Raw genomic sequence first — 24,498 nt, 5'->3', positions numbered from 1 at the left:
ACTGGCGAATGTACGTGGGAATGTAAACAGCACTTTGGTGTAGTTTAGTGATTCCCAGTGCATGACAAGGAAGTGGAGGCAGCAGCTTTTGGACTGGAGAGGCAGGGCGACTATGGAGAGTGACACCAAGATGATGTAAAATTGAAACAAAAAAAGATAAAAAAGGAAGGTGCCAGAAGAAAGTACAACAATTAAGATAAAAGTATGAGTCCAATAATTTATGAAACAAAGTCAGGGAACAAGCTTAAAGGGTTGGAATTAGCTTTGAAGGGGAAAACCCTGGTTTTATAGGAAAATACCTGAGTACAGGGAAGCAAATCTCGAATCCTAAGTCATAAAGCCAATTAAACAGTGGCTCAGGGACTAGAGTCCAAGTTTTCTGATTGTCAAGATAAGCCCTTTCCACTAGACCATCCAACTCCTCTTGCTGAATCATCGTCTCCTGGTTACTTATCCCCAATCCAAAAGGAGTTATCATAGTTAATGAATAAATGCAGTCTAGCAAAACCCATTATACATGTGCAGGTCTACAGAAACACTAAGGACATCTTGACCTTTGAGTTTTCTTTTCTGTTTCCTCCCCCCTGCAGCTCCTTAGCACAGAGTACTGACTTTCCTGAACTCTAACTGCCTTCCAGGTACTGCAGGTTCTCATATTGATGCCAAGTAGGGACTCCGGTGGAGAGAACTGTCACCCTCAGGGAATTTCTAGCTGAATTAGGCTCCTCTAAACTTGAAATCAACATGTTTCTGGTAGGTAAATAAAGTACAGATGGGAAATCAAACCAGTGTGTGACTGGGCATGATTTAGAACAACTATTATTGATATGACAGATCCTAGCAGGCAACCTCATGAGAGCCTGAATTTTTGTTGCAATGCAAGTAGGTAAAATGAATAATTGTGTTTTTGACTTTTGAATTTTCTATACCGTGACAGTGGTTATTGCAGTCATTATTTGGGCCATGCATATTCTAGAGAGGTTTTTGATATAAGAAGTTACATTTTTGGGGAAACAAGCAATATTCAATATTTCATCTATGTATTTATTTTTTTATAATGAAGATTTTTTTTTACTTGATATTAAATATAAATATTTAACTTTAAAGGAATTACAATGGTCTCTTTCTAACACTTACGTCATCTTGAGTAAACATTTAAATTCTTGATTAATATTTAACTACAAGAAGTATACTCAGTTCAAGTGAAGGATCAGTATCAGGATTCAGGCTGAGTTGCCTTTATTAGAATCCAGGCTCCAAGAAGAAACTCCAAGAAGTTATATACTGGATATAATAGAAAGTGGGAGCCATACCTGAGCTGTAGAGAATGTGGACCCGGTATAGGATCTTAATCTTCTCTTCTCTTCTTACAGAAATTTGGATGGAGAGACAGTACGTATCTCAAAGACAAGTGGACCAGGAAGGAGCTTTCACAAGGAATCACACCGTTTTGGAAGGTACTCGATTCAAAAGAGCCATTTTCAAAGGGCAGTACTGTAGAAGTTTTGGTTGTTGTGAAGACAGAGATGATGACTGTGTCACTCAGTTCTATGAGGCGAATGCACTGTGTTACTGTGATAAATTCTGTGAAAGGGACATTCCTGATTGCTGTCCTGATTACAAGTCATTTTGCCATGAAGAGAAAGAATGGCCTCCTCACTCAGAAGGTAGGTGTTTGGTAATGTGTTTAAGGTTGGTATCCAGAAGGTAGGCTTTGGTAATATGCTTAAGCATTCTGCTAGTTTATAACTAGATCTGTCTCTTCCTCTTCTCCTCCTTCCTTCCTTCCCTCCCTTCTTTCCTAAGATAAAATAGGAATGAATATTGTGATAACTAAAATAATTTTTTTTTGGATTGTTAAAGTGCTTTGGTTTATATGTGGGGTATCTGAACCATACTAACAGTTTTGAGAAAGTTCTGGTGTGATGGTCATGAATGCTGGTCTGAATCCTGTTTTGAACGCACACTCAACTTACATAAGTTATGGCAAACACTTTTTTCTTCCTTTGTAAATTGTATTTTCAACAGGACTCTCAAGATTTCTTGAAGGTAACCTCTTAGAGGATCTCATGAAAGTCACATAATCATCTGCAGATTCATGTACTATTTTACTTATTATTTCATGGGATTAAAGGACCTCTTACCATTAGAATTTGTGCTATTTCAATGCCATTAAAACCAGCACAAAAGCAAAATAAAATTAGCCACCCTTCCTGCCTAATACTAAGTAGATTTTTTCATGTATATTTTTGTTTTGTTTTGCCAATCTGGGACTTTAAAAAAATTGTATATATATATTTCTTGATTTCAGAGAGGAAGGAAGAGGTAGAGAGAGAAAGAAACATCAATGATGAGAAGTAATCATTGATTGGCTGCCTTCTGCACACATTCCCACTGGGGATGGAGCCGGGCATGTAACCTTGGCCAGAATTGAACCTGAGACCCTTCAGCCTGCAGTCTGATGCTCTAACCACTGAGAAAAACTGGCTAGGGCCAATCTGGTACTTTTAAACTATTAAAAACAAATGAGGGCTTCATATAGGGTACATGTAAAAGAGAGAAATATCCATCAGCTGCCTCCTGCACAGCCCCTACTGGGGATGTGTCTGCAATCAAGGTACATGCCCTTGACCGGAATCGAACTTGGGACCTTTCAGTCCACAGGCCAACGCTCTATCCATTGATCCACACTAGTTAGGGTGAGCCCTCAGTTCTTCAGATCAGATCCCTTCTCTGCATTCCTCAAGTCTCAACTTAAATGTCTTCCTTTGTTGCCCCCTCCCACAGGCTAAATGTACATATAATTTTATATATTAGCTATATTCTGATATAGTTTCTTACAGCACTCTAAATGTTTCCTTCAGAGACATTATCACCATTTGCAATTGTGCAGGGACTTTGTTAAATATTTTATACACACACACTCCAACTTGACTGATACTTCAACAAGAGTAAAATCTTGCCTTTTTCTTCTCCATTGTTGCCCAGAACTAAATGCCATTGCTGGCACAGTGAGGACATTCAATGAGTAATTTTTTATGTATAACTAATTCTCCTACTAGTAGAGTATCTTCCACTTTTTAGGATTAAATAAATATTTGCTGAACTGTTTGCTGATAAAGGCAAAGGCTTGAGATAAATGTCAATTCTATGGAAATCCTACCTAATAAAAGAGTATTATGCAAATTAGCCATCACTCCACTATACCCACAAGCCACACCAGCCAGCCAATCAGAGTGAGTATGCAAATAAACCCAATGAAGATGGCTAGAGCCACAGAGAACAGTAGTGAGACTTGGGTTTCCCAGGCAATGAAGGAAGCCAAGCTTTCTTCCTGTCCTTGCTGGCCTAGGTCTCCACTCAAAGCTACAAAGTTTCAATAATAGAAGTTAAACAAATCCAAACAGAAATGGCTGCTGGCCACAGAGCAAATAGGAGGCTTGGCTCTGCTCTAGGCTACAGAGTTTCAATTGTAGAAGGTAAATAAATTCCAGATACCAGGGCTTGGGTCTTCAGGGGGCATGGTTGGCCTACAAACCACCACAGGCCCCTTGCCCAGGCCACCCTACACCCTAAGGGAACCCTCACCCTAATCCAGGACCCCTTCAGGGCAAACCAGCTGGCCCTGTGCACCGGGCCTCTATTCTATCTAATAAAAGAGTAATAGGCAGATAGACCATTACTCCAACACACAAGATGTCTGCCCACATGTGGTCAAATATCCTGCCCTTATGTGGACACAAGATGGCCACCATAAGATGGCCAGCAGGGGAGGGCAGTTGGGAGGTACCAGGCCTGCAAGGGAGGGCAGATGAAAGGGACCAGGCCTGCAAGGAAGGGCAGTTGAAGGCGATCAACCCTGCAGGGGAGGACAATTAGGGGTGATCAGGCTGGCAGAGGTGGGAAGTTGGGGGCAAACAGTCGGGCAGGGGAGCATTTAGACATCAATCAGGCTGGCATGGGAGTGGTTAGGGGCTGATCAGGCTGGCAGGCACCCTCTCCAAATTGGGACCCCACCAGGATCGGGCCTAAATGGGCAGTCAGACATCCCTCTCACAATCCAGGACTGCTGGCTCCCAACTGCTTGCCTGCCTGCCTTCCTGACTGCCCCTAACCGCTTCTGCCTGCCAGCCTGATCATCTCCTAACCACTCCCATGCCAGCCTGATTGATTCCAGTCAAGGGCATGTACCTTGATTGCGGACACATCCCCAGTAGAGGCTGTGCAGGAGGCAGCTGATGATGTTTCTCTCTCATCAATGTTTCTAACTCTCAATGCCTCTCCCTTCCTCTCTGTAAAAAAAAAATCAATAAAATATATTTAAACAAAACAAAAACAAAACTGAGGGCTGTTTCAGATCTGAAACTGAAGAGCTTTGTTCAGGAACTGTAAGGAGACCCATCATTTCTGGGAATGATTACTAAAGGGTTGAGGCTGACATGAGATGGGGTTAGCGAGATGAATAGAGGTCAGATTATGAGAGCATTTATGGATCATATTAAAGATTTAAGAATTTATTTTGTTTGAGAACTCAGGGAAAGAGGTTAAGTAGGAATAAGGTTGGCTTCACGGGTTCTGAGTTTAATATATAATATATTAGTTGCGGCACTTTTGAGTTTTTCTTATTTGGGACATAGAGACTCGTTAGAAAAGTAATTGCAGTTTCTTCAATGTTCATTTTTGCTTGAGAGCTAGAATTTTGCTAAGACTTTAATTTAAGATCATGTTTTGGGTAGAATTTATGTAGGTACAGTTTTTATTGCATTCATTATGGAGGGAAGCAATTAATCATCTTATTTAGTAGCAAAAAGTTCACATTAGACTATAATTACTCTCATGAAGGTAATTTTTTTTCTTTTGTTTTATCTTGCTTATGGAACTAACTGGTTGAAAGAAAATATTCCTACACAACATTGAAAAACTGTGCAAAATTAAAATGAAAATACAATAGTATATTATATAATTTTGCATGTATACAGTCACTTTCCTCTGAGATGTGCTGTTAATTTGGTGATCTATTAAATAATGTTTTTTTTCAGTCATCTAGTAAAATGGTATTGTCTAGTTCTATGTACCATACCTATTCTAGGAGTTCATTTTAAACCAGTGACTTAAAACTATGTACAATATCTTGAGAATTTTTGAAAAATCACATCGCTTTTGTATAAACTGGAAGTAGGGCATATCCATAAATATCTTCCTTCTGTGTTTTTTTCCTCCTTTCTGATGGTAACTTCCAGTAATTGGAGGATTTCAAATGTCAACTACAGAAAACAAGTGATAGAGTTTGGAATAGAACCAGAGTGGATTTTGCAGACAGAATCTTTTGGTGTAGCAGATCTTCAGGAAAGAGTCTAGTATACCATCTGTTATGAGCAGACTGAAGCTAATTTGATTACAACCAATGCATGTTCACGTTGGTAAAAAGTGTGTAAGTCACTGACACATTTGAATTGGATGAGGGTTATTTATTCCTTCATAAGTACCTTAACCACATTATAATTAAAATAAATCACAGATGAAATGCTGTCTGTCATACATACTGATATTTACAAAAATATATGTGTTTTTGTTGTTAATGCTCACTGGAGAAAATTTTTTCCCATTGATTTTTAGAGAGCATGGAAGGGAGGGAGGGAGAGAGAGAGAGAGAAAGAGAGAGAGAGACAGACATTGATGTGAGAGATAGACATGGATTAGCTACTTCCTGCACTCACCCTGACCAACCACTGAAAACACTAACACTGAGACTAACTGGCTAGGGCAGTGGTCAGCAAACTCATTAGTCAACAGAGCCAAATATCAACAGTACAACAATTGAAATTTCTTTTGAGAGCCAAATTTTTTAAACTTAAACTATATAAGTAGGTACATTGTTACTAATTTAATTAGGGTACTCCTTATCTGGCCTTTGCTAAAAACTCAAGGTGCCAAAGAGCTGCTTGTGGCTCAGGAACCGCAGTTTGCTGACTACTGAGCTAAGGCACAAAAATATATGTTGGTAAGGAGACATAAATCAATTGATACAACCTCTGTAAGCTATATGAGCCACCGTCCTTTAAGATGTTCTGAAATCTACCTTGCGTGAAAATTAGCAGCACATGTTATAATATTACAGATGTAGGACTCTGTTATCCTTATAGTAGATGTCAGAGAATGAGAAATCCTTCTACCAGTAGACGGAAACAACCTTTTAGAGATCAATAACAGGGAACCAGTCTAAGAGTACAGGCTTTTGACCTTAAGAGATACATATAAATGATGAGGTATAGGAGTAGAATGTAAATTTAATATATTTTATGTAATCTACATAAATTGAATGCTATTAATTTAACCAGTAAGGGCTGATTATTTATATCCATTATGCTGATTAACAAGCCACTAGTTTTACCAATGAAAGCCCATTTCTGACATTCATTATACTGACACTCTAGTATTCATCAATACTAGAGTAATGGTGGCACTTGTAGCAGCTGCCCTGGAATCAGGCCTTTCAGATTGACCACTGCTGGGGTCTGGAATCCTGATTAGAGCAGTAACTTCATTCCCTAATGTGAAGTTTAGACCCTCATAGCATTATAACACATTAGGATGAAGTGTTTTAAAATAAATTACAGACATCTTATTATCATTTTTCCTCACAATAATAGACCAATTGTTTCATTCTCCAAATATTTTATATTAGTGGCTGTTAAAGTTGCAAGTCTCCCTTAATTTCAGGAGTCATTATTTTGTGTGTGTGTCAAAATGCTATATGTGTAACCAATTTAATTAACTCACTATGTGGTGTTTTGTACATATTTCACTGTGAAAATAATGCCACCAGGAATTGTCTTATTTTTCTATCATCATAATTTCCAACCTACTTCCATCTGGGTTACTGCTCACTTTGAGTTGATTTCTCCTCTTGACTTCTGAATCCCATACTCAGGTTACTATTTTCAAGATCTTCACCCTTGCAATTACCTCTCCCCCTTCTTCCCCCTTCTTCTCTATATCTCTCCCTTCTGTCCCACTCTCTCTAATAAAACATTATTTCCCTCCTTCCATCCTGATCAACTATCAATTTAAAAAAAAATGTCTTTGTATCTCCCAACTTTGTAAAAAATACCCACAAACCTTTTATTCCATTTCCTTGAACAGCTACTCTCCCATTTCCTTTTTCCAAAATAAATAAAAACAACATCAACAAACAAAACATTTTGCTTCTTGACTTCTAATTCTCTTACCAAGCCATTCCTACAAGATTTCATTTTCTGCTACTTCAGTGAAATCTCTCTTGGCAAGGTTATTGACCCTTTCAGATTACTAAATACAATATTCAGTTGTCTAGTATAATTTTCTTGACCTCCTCACACTATTCTACACAATTTACCACTTATGCTTGTTTGAAATACTTTCTTCTCTTGCTTTCCAAGATGAAACTCCCTCCTGAATTTGCTACCTCCTCATAGGCCACTCCTTCCCAGTTTCCTCTTCTGAATGTTTGTTGGCTGGAGTGTTTTAAAACTCAATTCTGGACCTCTTTCTCTACCTATATACAATCTTTCAAATGGGCTCTTATTTTACATTAAGGCTTTAAAAATAATGTATGTTGTTGTATCTCAAACTCATGCTTCAGTCTTGACTTTACTCTGAATTTTCATCAACTACTCTACTTGACATTCTCCAATAGGATGTCTAACTTTGATTTAATTCAAACCTAAAACAGGCAAAGCAGAACTTTGGATTTCTTGCCACAAGCCTATTCCTTACTTTAATAACAACTTCGCTGTCCCTGTATTGCTAAAGGCAAAATCCTAGTGGAACACCATTGATTCCTCTTCTTTTTTATTCCCCAAACTCAATCCATGTTCCATTTGCTTTACCTCTAAATTATGCCTCTTTACTTTTCTCCATTCTATCATGCAAGTCCGTCCGTTTCTGGGAACCCAACCCCAGCTAGGATAGGGGAGTAAGGTGGGCAGAGGCATTTTGGGTAGGATCTTATAAGTTACTGTAAAAATTTGGCTTTATTCTAAATTGATGCAGTAAAGTTCTCCCTTCGGAACTTTATGAGTACTGTTCCCTTTTTCTATAATACATAACTGGTATGATGGACAAGTAAGATTCCTGGGGGATGGTGAAAGATCATATTTGAGTTAACCACCCATTCTTCCTATAAAACTTATCCGAGAAGTACTTCCCTTGACTTTGAATTAATGTGAATCATTGCATGAATTTTCTGTTGCTCCTAGATAATAGAAAGTTTTAGGATCCTTTTAAGTTAAAAACATAGTGTACATTCACTTATTAAAAGTGTATAATTGTGGGTAACAATTAAAACTTTGAATTTAATTTAAAGTTGAATCTTTCTCCTCTTCTTTGCTATATCAAGAAACCAGGACAGAGTGGTTTCCTTCCCTATATTATGAAAGGCCAAAAATCCATGGGAAAGAAGTGAATGGATGTCTTTATACAGAGATTTTAGATTCTTTCCTTAAGCAAAATATTGGGCTGTGAAAACACAATCTATACTGATGAATGGCAGTTGTGAAATGTTTCCTACAAAACAACTTTTTGAAGAAAAAAAAATAGAGGATAGTTATTTTCATAAGTGGCTCTGGTGATATTATGGCTGGTAGTTATAACAGACATTAAAATGTTTTCTAAACATGTAGATTTTCCCCTAAGATTGGATGACTAAAAAGTTAAAATTCATTTTGTTTAATTAGGGGCCATTGATGTGATCTATTAATGACATGTTTCTGTCAAAAAGTTTTTATGTGTGAAGTAGTTTGATTTTTGCTGCTTTGCTAAGAAAGCATGAATTTTAAATTTGTATAAATTACTAGAGGTTTGGTGCATGAAATTCATGCACAAGTAGGTTTCCTAGGCCTGGCTGGCAATCAACTGGTGGGGTGATCGGGGCGGGGGGGCACTGGCACCCACCTTGGCCAGCCTGATGCCACCTACTTGCCAGTCTCATCCCCTGATTGCCTTGCTGCTGCCAGTTGCCTCCCTCTGTGGGGCAACTGGTGAGGTGATGGGGGGAGGAGGGGTAGCAACTGTCAACCATTTTGACTGACCTGGGACCTGCGGGCTGGGGGCAGCTCTGGCATTGAGCGTCTGCCCCCTGGTGGTCAGTGCACATCATAGTGACTGGTCTTTCCACTGATTGTTCTGACATTCAGTTGATTTTCATATTAGGATTTTATTACATAGGATTTTCTCAAAAGAGATTTTATATATAACCAGGGTACTATTTTCACAATATCTTAATGGTGGTTTTTATATGATGATAGTTCCCCATTAATCTCTTTTGAGTAGTTTATATATGCTAGTAAACTAGCTAGCAAGTAGCTAACAAGAAAAACAAACAAACAAACAAAACAAAACAAAAAAAAACTCCAGTGGATTTGAAACATAAATAGCAGCACTCTTATTGGTTTCATGAAATTTTCTCCTGATCTAAATCTTAAAGAAAAAATAGAATTTTTTTTTTTTTTCGGTCAGGTGAATTCAATGAAATAGTTTTACATTTTGTACAAAACTTTGAGCTTCTTACTCTAGTCACATGCAATTAGTCACATTTACATGAGACTTACATCTTTAAAAATGAGAAATGGCATAAGTCTATTTAAGCACTTTTATTGCTTACCTATTAAGACATAGTATTGTTGTTTTTTTTAGTGTGGTTAGTGATTAGCTTCCAAGCTTGATAATCTAGTTTCCAAGCTTCACAAATCCTCTCTGTTGGAATATAATATGCTGTATAAAGATAAAAGCTCCTGGAGTAAGCCCAGAAGAATTTGATACATAAAACTTGACACAAACCAGATGTGAATTACCATCAGGTTAGCACCACATATTTTTGCATAATTGAAAAACTAAACACAATTGTAGATTACCTGTTGTGTGGAGGCACTTTATTGCTCAATTTAGAATTTTCGTTTGTTTACATTATTTTGACAGGTTGTCTCAGAGATGGTCGACATTATGAAGAAGGATCAGCAATTAAAGAAAACTGCAACTCCTGGTAATGGATTTAAGTGGCACTGAACTGAATTCTACTGTGCGTTTCTTCAAATAAAAGGAACATCTGTGAAACAAAATTATGTTCTATCTAGAAAGAATCATAAATAATAAGATATCACATATCTACCATAGTTTGTATAAGCATATTTAATTTTAATGAATGTTAAAAATTCTAATCATGAATATATTTTGTATTGCTTGAGTTCGATGTTCATGACAGTGGGCCTTCATAATACAGCAGGCCTGCATTATATATCTCTTAATTATAAACATTTTGCTATGTTTTAGGCCTTAAGAACTCTGGTTACTAATTTTGTAAACGGACTCCATAAAGGTCAGGCCGCCTTTGTAACTTTTATATCTTTGCAGCACATGTTCAGGACAGCAATGGAAATGTTCCCAGCATGTATGCCTCATGGAACCAGAGTTAATTGAACATGTCAATAATGGAGACTATGGGTGAGTGAAATCTTGCTTTATAGGCTTTTGGTACTCCCAGTAACATTTCAGATTACAGGCAATGTGTTTTCTATTATTTATTTCTAAAAATAGTCATTTCAAAAGAAAGAAATGGGAAGAGAAGTTGAAAGGCATGTAAAATTGGGATGCATATAAGGAAGTATTAAGTAATTAAAAATTAAAATATACAAAAAAGAAATATAGTGCATGGTTTTAAATTGTGTAGAAAGGAGCAGGGTGCTCTCCTGGGAAGTCTAGCCTTATGAAGGCAGTATTAGATCTTTTTTATTTTAAATTCTCACCTGAGGATGTTTTTTTCCCATTGCTTTTAGAGAGTGGAGGGAGGAGAGAGAGGGAGAGTAGGAGAGGAAGAGAGAAAAAAAAAATCAATGTGAAAGAGACACATCTATTGGTTGTCTTCTGCATGAACCCTAACCAGGATTAGGGATTGAACTTGCAACCCAGGTATATGCCTTTGACCAGGAATTGAACCCCAGACCATTTTGTGGGGGCCAATGCTCTTTTCACTAAACCACACTGGACAGGGCTATATCTTGATGATCCCCAAATAATCCATACAGACAGTTTCACTGACCTGCTGATATCTAGTCTATTTCACTTACAGTTGAGTCAAAAGAAAGATTGAGCCTTCTTACTAAAATGAAAGATAGGGCTGACTGACACACATAGGAAATAACTGTTTGATGCTTTTCGAAAGATTAATAAATTAGGTTGCTTTTCCACTTACAAAGAGGAAATTAAGAAGTAGGTGCTAACATCAGCTTCCTTTATGGAACTGAAAGGAAGAGGAATAGGCTGGTCGGTGTCTATCTTGGGATTTCTCCACTGCCACTGATCAAATCTCTATATACCCCTTTTTTTCCACATCCTCTCCAGCACTTGTGGTTTGTTGATTTGTTGATGATAGCCATTATGACAGGTGTGAGGTGGTACCTCTTTGTTTTGATTTGCATTTCTTGGATCATTAGTGACTTTGAGCATGTTTTCATGTCTCTTGCCCATTTTTTTTTTTTATTTGGTTATCTTCCTTTTGTTAAGTTGTACCTGTTCCCTTTAAATTTTGAAGATTAAACTCTTATTTGAGATAGCATTGGCAAATATGTTCTCTCATGCAGTGGGCTTTCTTTTAGTTTTGTTGATGGTTTACTTTACTGTGCAGAAGCTTTTTATTTTGATGTAGTCTCATTTGTTATTTTCTCCTTGGTTTCCATTGCCCTAGGAGCTGTATTGGTAAAGATATTGCTATGACATATGTCTGATATTTTGCTGCCCATGGAATCGTCTAAGATTTTTATGGTTTCCCATCTTACATTTAAGTCCTTTAACCATTTTTAGTTTATTTTTAAGTATAGTGTAAGTTGGTGATCTAATTTCATTTTTTTGCATGTATCTGACCAATTTTCCCAGCACCTTTATTGACGAGATTATCTTGACTCCATTGTATGCTCTTGGGTTGATTTCTGGGTTCTGTTCTGTTCCATTAGTCTATATATCTGTTCTGCCTGTGGACTGAAAGGTCCCAGGTTCGATTCTGGTCAAGGGCATGTACATTGGTTGCGGGCACATTCCTGGTAGGGGGTGTGCAGGAGGCAGCTGGTCAGTGTTTCTCTCTCATCGATATTTCTGACTGTCTATCCTTCTCCCTTCCTCTCCATAAAAAATCAATAAAATATATTAAAAACAAACAAAAAAACCAGAAACATACATTTAACTCAGTGACCTAGTTCACACACACACACACACACACACACCCCTAGATGTTTATAAACAGTACTTACCTGTAGACTCATTGTGTGCAGTAAATTCTAATATTTCCTATTATTTCTCCTTCATTCTATTTTATTTTTTAAAATACTAACCCCTGTTCATTAAACTTAGAGATTAAATAAATGGTCCACAATGTCTCTGAATGTATAGGAACTACTAGTGTAAGGCACCAAAACATACTTTACTGATGTTGTGATTTTGCCTAAGGCTTGTTCTGTTAGTCTCTTAAATAATGCTGCGATACCAAATATAGTCGGAGGTTTTCTTATTGAAATTCCTTGGGTGATGGAAATTGCACTTCACAATTATGATTTAAAGTTGCTTAAGGTTTTATGAACTGGCAGATCTTATAAAAGAAAAGCATTAACTTGCTAAGCATATTATTGAAAATTGAGTTTTATCTTCAATCATTCATAATAGCCTATCACATTATAAACAATTTGGTAATAAACACAACAGAAAAAAGTTTAGATTTAAGTACTAAAATATATTGCCCTCAATTTTCACATCATTCAAACAAGCAATAATTAAATTACTTTAATCTCTCTCATTTTTCATCTCCTAACATTCAGAAATCTTTGTTGTCATCAAATATCAATATTAGAACTCAAAAACAAAGCTTATTTTTCTATGTAATGGCACCAAATATGTCTCTAAAAAGAGATTCACTTTTCTTATTTTAACTTCACATCAGTTGAATTTTTATCATTATAAATATTAATTACTAATAATAACTAATACTGAGCACTTAACACAAATTAACTCACTTAACATGAAAGAATATTTTAATATTTAAATAAAATATTTCAACAAAACTATTATGGTATTGATATAAACTTTTAAATAATACCTATTTTCTCAATTTTTTATGGGTACTACTTTTTATGTGTTCAACTTCTTTTCAAATCTAAATTATAAATAGAATAGATTGCTGTATTTAATCTATATGTTTTGCACATTCAAACTTCTATCTAAAATGCATTTAAAGGCATTTTTTCAAAACTGCACATATTGGCCTTATTATTACCACTTAATCCCTATACAGTTTATAAATATTTTATATTCTTAAATTTAGTCTATATTATTACAGCCTTAGATTTCTCATATTGAAATATGCCTAATTTAGGAAGATTGTAGCAAATACTTCACTAATAGAGTAAGCAATATTGCATCACTTATATAAAAATAAATCTAGCTTGCAATGATAGTTGTAATTTTGTGAGCTTTGCATTTGTATAACTTCTGCAATATAAATGAACATGTACTTATAAAAGTGTTATTATATAACCTATACATATTATTCTCTTTCCTTTGTAAGGCAGATGGACAGCCCAGAACTATAGTCAATTCTGGGGAATGACTTTAGAAGAAGGTTTCAAATATCGTCTTGGCACCTTGCCTCCCAGCCCGAAGCTTCTGAGCATGAATGAAATTACAGTAAGTGTTTACTCTGTTTATTCTCTTGGACTGTGTGTGTGTGTATGCAGGTGCATTTGTATGTGCATTTAAAGCTACTTTAAATAATGAAAATAGTGAGTCCTGAGCTTTCAGTTATATTTTTGTCATAAAAATAAAAATCCTTTCCCAAAATGTTGGTTACATTTCTCAAAATTTCATTTAAAGTTTAGTAATATCAGTTAGATATAGTCTCCTGTCTCTAAGAGCAACTGTGCATTTATTTGCATTGCTAATGATTTCACAGAAAGTCATGTTTCTAATTTTGGCTGGTCATTGACCCAGTGCTTAAGAAAGGCAATAGTTATCCTTATTTCCTTTTTAAAAACAAACATAGTTACTTTGTGAATTTGTCTCTTGAACTATCTATCCATTATCACGTGAGGATGAATAAGTGCCAGTAACAGCAGCTATGTATGCTATGATGATTAACAAAGGTTTCTCCTCAAAAGTCCTCAACATTTCCCTTGAAAACACATCTTCAAATTTTGCCTTCTGCCTGGCAAACTTCCTGAGATTTCTGCTTTTCCTAACACTCTTATGTTTTGTACTATTGTATTGATCTTCCATTACATCTTTAAGAGGTGTTATCATCTGATAATGGGTATCTTGCATAAGTATGCTTCCACCTCTATAATTGTCACAGATTTCTAACTCCCAGAGCGACAGTTTTACCACCCTGTGGTACGGGATGTCTTTCAGGCACACACACTTTGCGGTTGAGATGTTGATTGAACCAGGACAGCGCTGGGCTCCCAGGCTGTGGGCTGCTGCCTCTTCACTGTGCAGTAAAGGAACCAGGCCCTGGTTGCCTGGAAACTCTCAGCATCTCAGAGACTGCTGTTTGCTGTTGGATAAATTGTAAATCCACAGGTTTCTCATTAAACATTTAATGCGCTTTGCTTTTGGGAGATGTAATCCCCTGAGTTGTTATTTCAATTCAAATTCCGCTAGCAGGGCCTTCTAAATTATAACAAGTATCAGAAAAGATAGTAATAGCTGCCATTTATTGAATAGTCGTGTGTTAAGCACTCTTATAAGCACTTTCACACATCATCTCATCTAATTCCCTCAGCGGCTTGATGTAGTGGGTACTATAATTACCCACATTGGAAAGACAAGAAAATTGAGATCGAGAACAGTTAAGTCACACTGAGATTGAGAAAAGTGAGAAGCCACCGAAAAATTACTTAAATTACAGAACCAAGGCATCTTCAAAGAGCTGCCCTAAAAATAGTCCGAAGAGTTCCAGTAGAATCAGTGAACTTTGTCCCATTGAAGTTCAACATAGCAAAAAGCTTTTTAATCTTCGATCCAGTGATGCTCAGTTTATGAAATGATCAGCTTAGCTATATTTTTGGATTTTTCCTGTAATTGGTAAGGTATCAAATCTTTAGAGATGTGTCTCAGATTCATTAATTTTAGTGACCTAACCATGTCATGGATTATAAGAGGTGGCCCCCTGCCCCCCGGGCTCTTTTATTTCTTTCCATTTTTATCCTCATCTGGAAAAAAAAAGAAGAAGAATCATTTAGAAAAATAATAAATTTCATCTTTATAAGGTTCGCTCTTCCCCCTGCTTTTATTGAGGTCCCCAGTCACCCACATACTGTGTCTGTATACTTTTTCTCTATATTATTTATAACATTTCCTTTTTAAGTGTTAATTTTTGCAACTTGGAATATTTTATATTCTAGAGAAAATGAGGTACATTTCTTTCCTAAGTTGCCTCTTACCATAGCCTAGAAAAAGAAATTTAACTCTAAATCATTATTGGCTGCAGAGATTTATTTGCATAAAAGTAATATAGATATATATATATATACATATATATATATCTGTATGTATATATATATCACCACTCTCCTCCACACTCTACGCCCCGCCCCCCCCCAACCAGGCCTTTACCGCACTGCTGTCTGTGTCCATGGCATGGGTTATGCATATAACTGGGGTGCTACTTAAATGAAAAACCTTAAGGATTAGTAGTTTGGAAGAATGTAACTTCCCTAATGCTACAAATTAATGTACTACACTAGCCTAGTAATTCCAGGAAAGCAATAAGGAAAATTTGAATGATCTGTAAGATTACTATTACTCACTTATGATGTAAGGTAAGGAAGTAGCTTTTTATTTCTAGGGCACAGTACTTTGAAGATTGAGGGACTATCAAAAGCTTTAAGCGTTGGCAGTGTCCTAATATCTGATGATAAGATATAAGATGATAAGAAGTGTAATAAGTATTTCCAGGAAGAACATGAGGTTAATATGAACGGAAGAACACTGGTAACCACAGGAAAAGCTTTAAAAAATAGGTTAATCCTTAGCTTGGTGATTAAACATAAAATATCATCAATATATCAAATTGCCTCTGAGTAAATTGAAAGTGAATTATTTTTGTATGATTTTAAATAACTTCCCTCCACCCCCAACTTTTCTTCAAATTTTTATACCATTTTCAACATAAGATGGTCAGTATGCATAGTTAGGATAAGCAGTTGACAATAGTGGTAATGATTTGCTGAGAAACTCCTTTGCTTTCTCACCCCAAAACATCTCCCTTTCCTTGACCATATTACATAGATACAAGTTGTGTTTCATATAATTCTCTTTTAATGCTGGGTGGGAAGGATAAGCCATGAGTCATACCTGGTTCCCATGAAAGCTCTTCTGTTTCCTGCCTGGTTTCCTGGATTCATTCCTTGGCTTATGTCACTCTTCCCAGAATGTGTTTGCGGAGGATGAGTAAGAGGAATACCAATAGGTGTTGTACAAAGAGTCCCACAATAATATACATATGGAAAGTCTGTTTGATCTATGGGAATTAGTTGAATTGAAATGAATTTTTATAGAGTATGATTAATAATAGGAATAGAAATATATTGATTGTAGTGGATCAGAAACAGGTAATTTAAGGATTTGGGGAAGTCCTTCCTGGATGTCATTCCTAAATGAGGGCAGATAAAAAAGAAGCATAGAAATCTTGCTGTTACAGAAAACTGAACAAGAACAAAGCAATACCAGAGAGATGGAGTTACATTTATTACATGCAGGTCCAGAGGAAAATGTCTCTCAAATTCTGGGCTTCCACATGCAGAAATTCTCCCTATTTATATGATTTTACCTTCTTTGTCTCCCAAATACGAAGTGGTTCCAAGTTGCAAGTTCTTAAAGAGCCTGTACATGCTGGGCTTTGAGACCTCAATCAGAGGCCTAGCCTGGTGCCAGCACTGATAACCTTGTCTGGGGAAGGGTTAATGGCCTTGCTAAAGTGGGAGTAGTCTTAGCAAGCAATAATTTATAGAGACCAATTAACAGGGTTAAAATTTCAAACAGCAGTTTTTATATCAGATGGATGCTTCACTGTTTTCTCTGGATGTAAGCAGAATAGATGAAAAAAAAAAAAAAGTAGAAAAGGGGAAAGAAAAAAGCCCTATAGCAGTAGTTCTCAATCTTTTTAATGCCACTACCCTTTAATACAGTTCCTCATGTTGTGGTGACCCCCAACCATAAAATTACTTTCGTTGCTATTTTCTAACTGTAATTTGCTACTGTTAATAAAATGGTAATGTAAATATCTGTGTTTTCTGATCTTAGGCGACCCCACTAGTGGTTCTCAGGTTGAGAACCACTATTTTAGAGCCTAAGACCATCGGAAAACAGATATTTACATTAGATTCATAACAGTAGCAAATTACAGTTATGAAGTAGCAATGAAAATAATTTTATGGTTGGGGGTCACCACAACATGAGGAACTGTATTAAAGGGTAGTGGCATTAAAAAGGTTGAAACCCACTGCCCTAGAGGGACCCTACCTAGACCACATAGCTTCTTGCTGTGTACAGAAGATCCTTCACCCACTTTAGGGTTATGTCTCATATCAGGTCAACAAATTTGGCTGATCAATTCATGCTTAAATTTTTCCTGAAATCATTATCTTGATATTTTTCAAAGGCATGGATTGATTGTACAGCTCTATTTGACATTGTCTACATTGTAAATGTTAAGAACAATGGAATGAGTCAGCATTCTATGCCAGTCCATTGAAACTTTGATTGTTGAATGGATAGACTCACAAAGGCATTGACTGGGAGTAGGCCTGCAGAAGGATAGCTCCCCACAAGAACTTCAAATTCTGCTCACTGAGCCTTTTGTCTTCTTATGGTGCAAAGCAGGCTTATCACTATATCTTCCTTCTGGAGATTCACATTATTCATTAGTATGTTGAACACACTGAGAACCCTTATTCCAACATTTTTTTTAACCTAGTGTTTCCTAAATTCATGAGATCATGGAACCTTATTGCTTTTTTGTTTGGATGTGCATAATAATTATTAATATTCCCTAAGGTTTAGGCTCCATAGCACACACTTTAGGAAATGCTCATTTAATCTAAAATACTGAAATAAGAATGCTAGGGAGAGCAGAGGTATATTCATATAGAATTGGATACTCTCTGTTTTTCAGAAAGAAAACAATGGAGTCAGCTAATTATTATGACTATATGCAAAACTGGCATGAATGGAAGTCTTCTTGAGACATATCATAGTTGAAGGAAGTTAATAGACAGGTATAGGCCAGTGCGTATACCTGTGTGGCACCATTCCATATACTGTACAGCCACTGTGCTTGAGTCTCAGTCTGGCTCCTTCAGTTATTGCCTCAGTTTCCTCCTCTGTGAAATGGTGATAGCAGTAGTTCCTAACTCTTATGATGGTAAGAATTCCATGAAACTCTGAATGAGAAGCGCTCGGCACAGTACTTAGTAGTAAAGCACTAAGGAAATATTATATAATATATAAATAATTCTTTCTTGGATTAACCTTAGAAGAATACATAGTTCTAAAATAGGTAAATTCTCTAAGGATTAAATGATCCACAGTTTCATCATTTGGAACATTTTACTTCATAAAGAACAGTGTAGTTCTGGATTTATCAGCCCTGATAGAGTTTACATATTTCTGGTAAACCCAAAGTTCTATGCCTCCAAATAAAAGCAAATAATATCAAAGCAAATCTAATCAATCTATACTTGATTGTTTTTGCAGACAATATTCAAGTGCTTTTTTAATTATTAAATTTTAGAGCAAGAAAGGAAGGAAGGGAGACACAGAGAGAAAAGTCGGGGGGGGGGGAGAGAGAGAGAGAGAGAGAGAGAGAGAGAGAGAGAGAGAGAGAGAAGCATTGATGTGAGACTGAAACATCCATCAGCTGCCTCCTGTGTGGCTCCTACTGGGAATTGAACTAGAAACCTTTTGGTGCATGGGATGATGCCCAACCAATTGAGCCACACCAGCCAGGGCTCAGGTGCTTTTGAATTTGAGAAATAACTTCAAAAAGTTTTAGTGTGTTATATTCTATTATAAATATTATGAACATTTGAATGAAAACTACTATTTTTCAACAGAAATGGTAAAATTAAGGGTTTATTTTTATACTGAGCTGTTAAAAAGACCTTTTAAATAGTTTTATTGTTGCTGAATCCCCAGAGAGAACAATAAAAATTAACAAAAGCTATTACAGATAAGTGGTTTTTATACTATTAAAACATTAAGAAGCTATCTGGACACTATTAAAACCTGTAGCTGTACTATATTATATGGTATGAGATTTATCTATGTAAAAATGTTCTAAAATCACTTGTCAACCTCATATCTTACTGATACATCTTTCCTCCCTCAGCCAACATAAAGGACTTTAGTGGGTTAGTTGACATTACTTACAAAGGAAAAATAATATATTTTTAAATAGTTTGTTGGAAGTTAAAGTAAAATCATATTTATGTATTATATACAATAATAACTTTTGAAGCCATTGAGCATTGAGATTAGAAATAAAAATTTATTTAATGAGCTCAATATGTTATTATTGTTAGATAACGTCATATTTGACTATTTATTTCTCTAATCTTTAGTTTTAACAGGACAAACTGTTTTTATCTTTCTCAAATACTCTTCAATGATAGCAAAAACTGAGGGATGAGAAGCACCTTTGGAGAAAGTCAAAGTAAATTATCACCAAGTTTAGTTTTCACCCTTCATAGGATGTTGAAATTTTAATTTGATTAGGAATAATTCTGCCTCAACAAACATCTTCCACTTCATTCTAATAATGTTTGTCACCTATGTAAACAAAAGCCTCTGTAGAAACTAGAACACTGGAAGTGAGAAAACACAGTTATATTGTTACACTTTAGACATTAATTTTATTTACAAATATTGAATAAAATTAATATCTAGTTCCCACATACATAAGGCAAATAACATCAAGCTTTTGTAATTCTACCTAATAAAAGAGTAACATGCAAATTAACCACCACTCCACTATACCACAAGTCACGCCCACCAGCCACACCCACCAACCAATCAGAGTGAGTATGCAAATCCAACCAAGATGGCTACAGCCACAGAGAGCAGGAGGGAGGCTTGGTTTTCCCAGGCAATTTAGGAAGCCAAGCTTTCCACCTGCCCTTACTGGCCTAAGCCTCCATTCAAGGCTACAAAGTTTCAATTACAGAAGGTAAACAAATCCAAACAGAAATGGCTGCCGGCCACAGAGCAAACAGGAGGCTTGGCTCTGCTCTAGGCTATAAAGCTTCACTTATAGAAGGTAAATAAATTCCAGATACTAGAGCCTCCATTTGGGTCACCAGGGGACGTAACTGGCCTTCAAACTGCCACAGGCCCCTCACTCAAGCTGCCCCATGCCCCAAGGGAAGCCCCACCCTGATCTGCCCCATGCCCCAAGGGAAGCCCCACCCTTCAGGGCAAACCAGCTGGCCCCCACCCATGCACCAGGCTTCTATCCTGTGTAATAAAAGAGTAATATGCAGATTGAGCATCACTCAAATACAAAATAGCTGCCCCATGTGGTCAAAGATCCTGCCTCTATGTGGACACAAGATGGCCACCACAAGATGGCCAGCAGAGGAGGGCAAGGAAGGGCAGTTGGAGGCAATCAACCCTGCATAGGAGGGCAGTTAGGGGTGATCAGGCTGGCAGAGGAGGGAAGTTGGGGGCAAACAGGCTGTCAGGGAAGCAATTAGACATCAATCAGGTTGGCATGGGAGTGGTTAGGAGGTGATCAGGCTGGCAGGCAGAAGCAGTTAGGGGCAATCAGGAAGGCAGTCAGGTGAGCAGTTGGGAGCCAGCAGTCCTGGATTGTGAGAGGAATATCCTACTGCCTGTTTAAGCCAGGATTAGGCTTAAACAGGTAGTTGGACATCCCTCTACAGGTCCCAGATTGGAGAGAGTGCAGGCCGGGTTGAGGGATTCCCCACCCGCTGGGCTTCATACACAAATTTTGTGCACCGGGCCTCTAGTAGTTTTATAAAGTAAAGTAGTTTATTCCATGATGCTGCAGTTCAAAGACATGACTAGATGTCATGGTGGAGCCTCTTAAAGAATATATTTCTGTCTGTTCATCTCAGAATCATCTCACTGTGTAGGCAAAAGGTGAGAGACACAGTAGGATGTCAGTTCTTGCTGTCTTAATTGAAAGAGCATGAAAGGATTATTCATGTCTTCTCAAATCTGTCTTGTCTTTCTACCTTCCTTCTCAGAATGGAATCCCAAATCCTTCAGTAAATTTTATAAACTATATATACCCAGCCTCACTTGTTATTCAGCTGAACATGTGGCAGAATGAATGTCTTATCTCTCAAATCAGTTTCTGAGTTTTCTGTTTTACTTTTCTATATTAGTCTCAGTCTGATGCATAACACAGTAGTGTAATTGAATATGACATGAGCAACACCATGGGGCTGAATTGGTCACCACAAGATACATTTTTTAAAAAGGTGAAAATTATATTTTCCCTCTCTAGCAACAAATATTTGGAGCTGTTAAAAAGTAGACTTCAGAGGCAATTTGTTGTGTTGATATTGCAGAGGCCTACTCTCTGGCGTCCCCAAACTTTGGTCTCTCTAGTTCTTCTCAAAGTTTATTCCAGGAAATACTTTGATCTGCTTCACCATAAGAATGGTGTGAAATAAAATACTTTGCATTGGATGGTGTGAAATAAAATTCTTTGCCACTCTCAGATGAGCCTAATCATCTTAGTTTATAAAACATATTACAGCCCTAGCTGGTTTGGATAGAGCATCAACCTGTGGACTAAAAAGTCCCGGTTTCGATTCCTGGTTAGGGGCACATACCTGCATGCAGGAGGCAGCCAATTCATGATTCTCTCTCATCATGGATGTTTTTCTCTCTCTCTCACCCTCTCCTTCCTCTCTAAAACTTCTATATTTAAAAGAACATATTAAAGTGAAGACAAAATTTATTTAATTTTCAAAACCAGTGTTTCTTAAAACTGTTGGGTTAATTAACTCCCTATTTTTGGAATTATTGATTACAATAACTCAAAACCAGTATTAAAACAAACACATTTTAGGGAATATCATTGTTCACCAATTTCTAAATGAATATTTTCTTCACTTTCTACCCTCTAAAATTGGAATATTCTTATGTTTGAGGATGTGTTGGATTCAGTGACTATAGTGTTACCCTGCAGCTTTCACATCAGTTATGTGCTGTTTTAGTTATGATTAGGCTCATCTGAGAGTGGCAAATATCCAAAATTATAGGGGCTTAAGTGACATAGAAATTGATCTCTTACCAGTAAATCTGGAGGTGGGAGTCCTCCATTGAAATTACATTTTTCGGTATTGGATACCCAAGCTTCTTCCCTCTTGTTCCATTTTCCAGAGCCTTCATAATCAAGGCTATATAATGGTTTAGGAAGGCTGCTCTGTGCTTATCTACAATACCCAACTTCTTACCAGCAGTAAAACAAAGAAAAACAAACAAACAAAACCACAAAAAATAAATAAAAAGTTGTAAAAGTAAAGATCCAGATGTCTGTTAAGGAAAGTTCTAAGACACTTCCAATAGCACTTGATATTATATCCTATTGGCCAGAAGTTAGTAATGTGGCCACACCTAGAAGCCAAGGGGGGCTAGAAAATGGAGTCACTTTTCTAAGATTTCATGCATGAAAATAAAATTGTTATTGCTCTGAATGAAAGGAAAACATATGAAGGGGGAGGACTGGGGAACTAGCACTACCTGCTATATACAATCCCTGAATGTTGATATTTATAAGAAGTAAATCACTTAAAATTACTCTATAAATAGAAACTTGAGAAATATCAAAGCACAACTCTTCTAGAAGGCAACTACTGTTAAAGATGAAAAATTCATTTTGCCATTAACAACCAGAAAATTAGCCCTTTCCTCTCCAACATCAAATAGTTTAGAAGAAATTTCTTGGTATGCATGGCTTTGGATTGTGAAGGTTAGAACAGAATGATGTTCCCTGTTGACTTTTGATCCTCTGGCCACTCTTGATTATCCAAATTTCAGTGGGGGAAGTGCAATTAGAGATACAGGGAATGACTCATATAGTCAATACTGTGTAGATATGGGCTCATAGTAAGAGCTTCTGGAATGTCCTGAATTTGATTAGTTTGTTCTCAGGCTGCTCTCTGTTTGTTTCCATTACTCATTCGGATATTTTGATTGAATTAAACACAGGAATTACTGTAAATAGTTCTCCAGTGTTAAAACATTGAATTTAGCTTTTCTATTTGTTCACAATATCTTTAATCACTAATTTCTAAAGGCAAATATTGAAGTAGGGAAACTGTTCAAATTTAAACTCAAATTTGATTACTGTTCACTTGGATTTGTAATTAGATTACAATTGAAGATTTTTCAACATTATAATTAAAAAATTAAGATACCCCTTATGTAATAGAGTGATTTTTGTGAAAATATATTATCTACTTACATATACTGTCATTTATAATTTTTTTCACTACCAGCTGAAACTCTTCATTCTATCCTTTGACAAAAGAGCAAACAAACAAACATATCATTCATTGAAGCTAGACTTCTATTACCAGTTCCTGAAAGCTGTTATTCTGTAACACTTACCTTTGTTTATAAGCTCATAAAACAATTCACTATGCAGAGAAATTATGTAATAATTTAATGTAAACATAGCAAATATATGATATATAAAATTTCCTCTGTGTTCATTATATGAGATTTATCTGATATCATAAGGAAAATAACATTGCAAGGTAATATATGCCCATTGGGCCTCAAATTGTATGGGCTTATTTTTTAGGAAAAGAAATACTAAATAAGTAGTAAAAAATCTTCAAAGATCTAATAGGTGATCTTCATGAGTTGATCTGGCTTAGTGGGTTGGTAAAATGTTTTAAATAAAAATATTATTTTGCTTATTATTTCTCTATTGCCTTAGTGTATTGAGAATGATTAGTAATTTTATTTTTGAACAATAATTCATAAAAGAAAAAATGCATGCTGGTATTATTATTTAGCTTAATGTGCCCATAAAGGAAAACTATTTTTTTTTTATAGAGATGAAATCTACTAGATAGATAGGTAGGTATCTTCTTATTATTATCAGGTATATATTGAATACCTCTCATTCACAAAGCTCTCTGGTAGGCTTTAGAATGTGGCAGTCAAATTCTAAATTACTAGATCCTGCTGAAGTATATTTGAAATAATGTTTATAACTTCATTGTTTCAACAGAGATTTTAGCTGTTATTAAATAGAGATTTAATGAAGTGATAAATCAAAATAACTTACACCTATTTTTTTTTTGAAACTTGAGGCAACTTAGAATTATAAATGCTTAAAAGCCTATTACAAGCCAATAATAAAATTGGGAGGTATGAGGATTGTATACAATAGTCCCCCTTTACCCAGGGGGAATATGTTCTACTAACCTCAGTAGATGC

General features: G+C 36.3%; 1 protein-coding gene across 6 annotated transcripts in view; it reads left to right on the top strand.

Annotated features, from left to right (window-relative positions):
* The first annotated feature begins 602 nt into the window (after positions 1-602).
* The window catches only part of TINAG (tubulointerstitial nephritis antigen), a 75,712-nt gene continuing 51,816 nt past the window's right edge, over positions 603-24,498 (top strand). Inside the window, exons 1-5 of one of the 6 annotated variants that reach the window (XM_045572984.1) lie at positions 603-753; positions 1,374-1,667; positions 9,955-10,018; positions 10,387-10,476; positions 13,587-13,701. In XM_045572984.1, coding sequence (XP_045428940.1) covers positions 1,382-1,667; positions 9,955-10,018; positions 10,387-10,476; positions 13,587-13,701 — 555 coding nt within the window. In that variant the 5' untranslated portion in view covers positions 603-753; positions 1,374-1,381. Of the gene's footprint in view, positions 754-812; positions 883-1,203; positions 1,668-9,954; positions 10,019-10,386; positions 10,477-13,586; positions 13,702-24,498 lie in introns of those variants that run through there. The other 5 variants (XM_045572987.1, XM_045572985.1, XM_045572982.1 and 2 more) reach the window with 5 other exon arrangements.

This window comes from Pipistrellus kuhlii, unplaced genomic scaffold (assembly GCF_014108245.1).
Source record: "Pipistrellus kuhlii isolate mPipKuh1 unplaced genomic scaffold, mPipKuh1.p scaffold_m20_p_5, whole genome shotgun sequence".
In the NCBI taxonomy this organism is placed as follows: domain Eukaryota; kingdom Metazoa; phylum Chordata; class Mammalia; order Chiroptera; family Vespertilionidae; genus Pipistrellus; species Pipistrellus kuhlii.
Note: the sequence above shows the minus strand (reverse complement) of the source record. Positions and strands in the feature narration are given on the sequence as shown.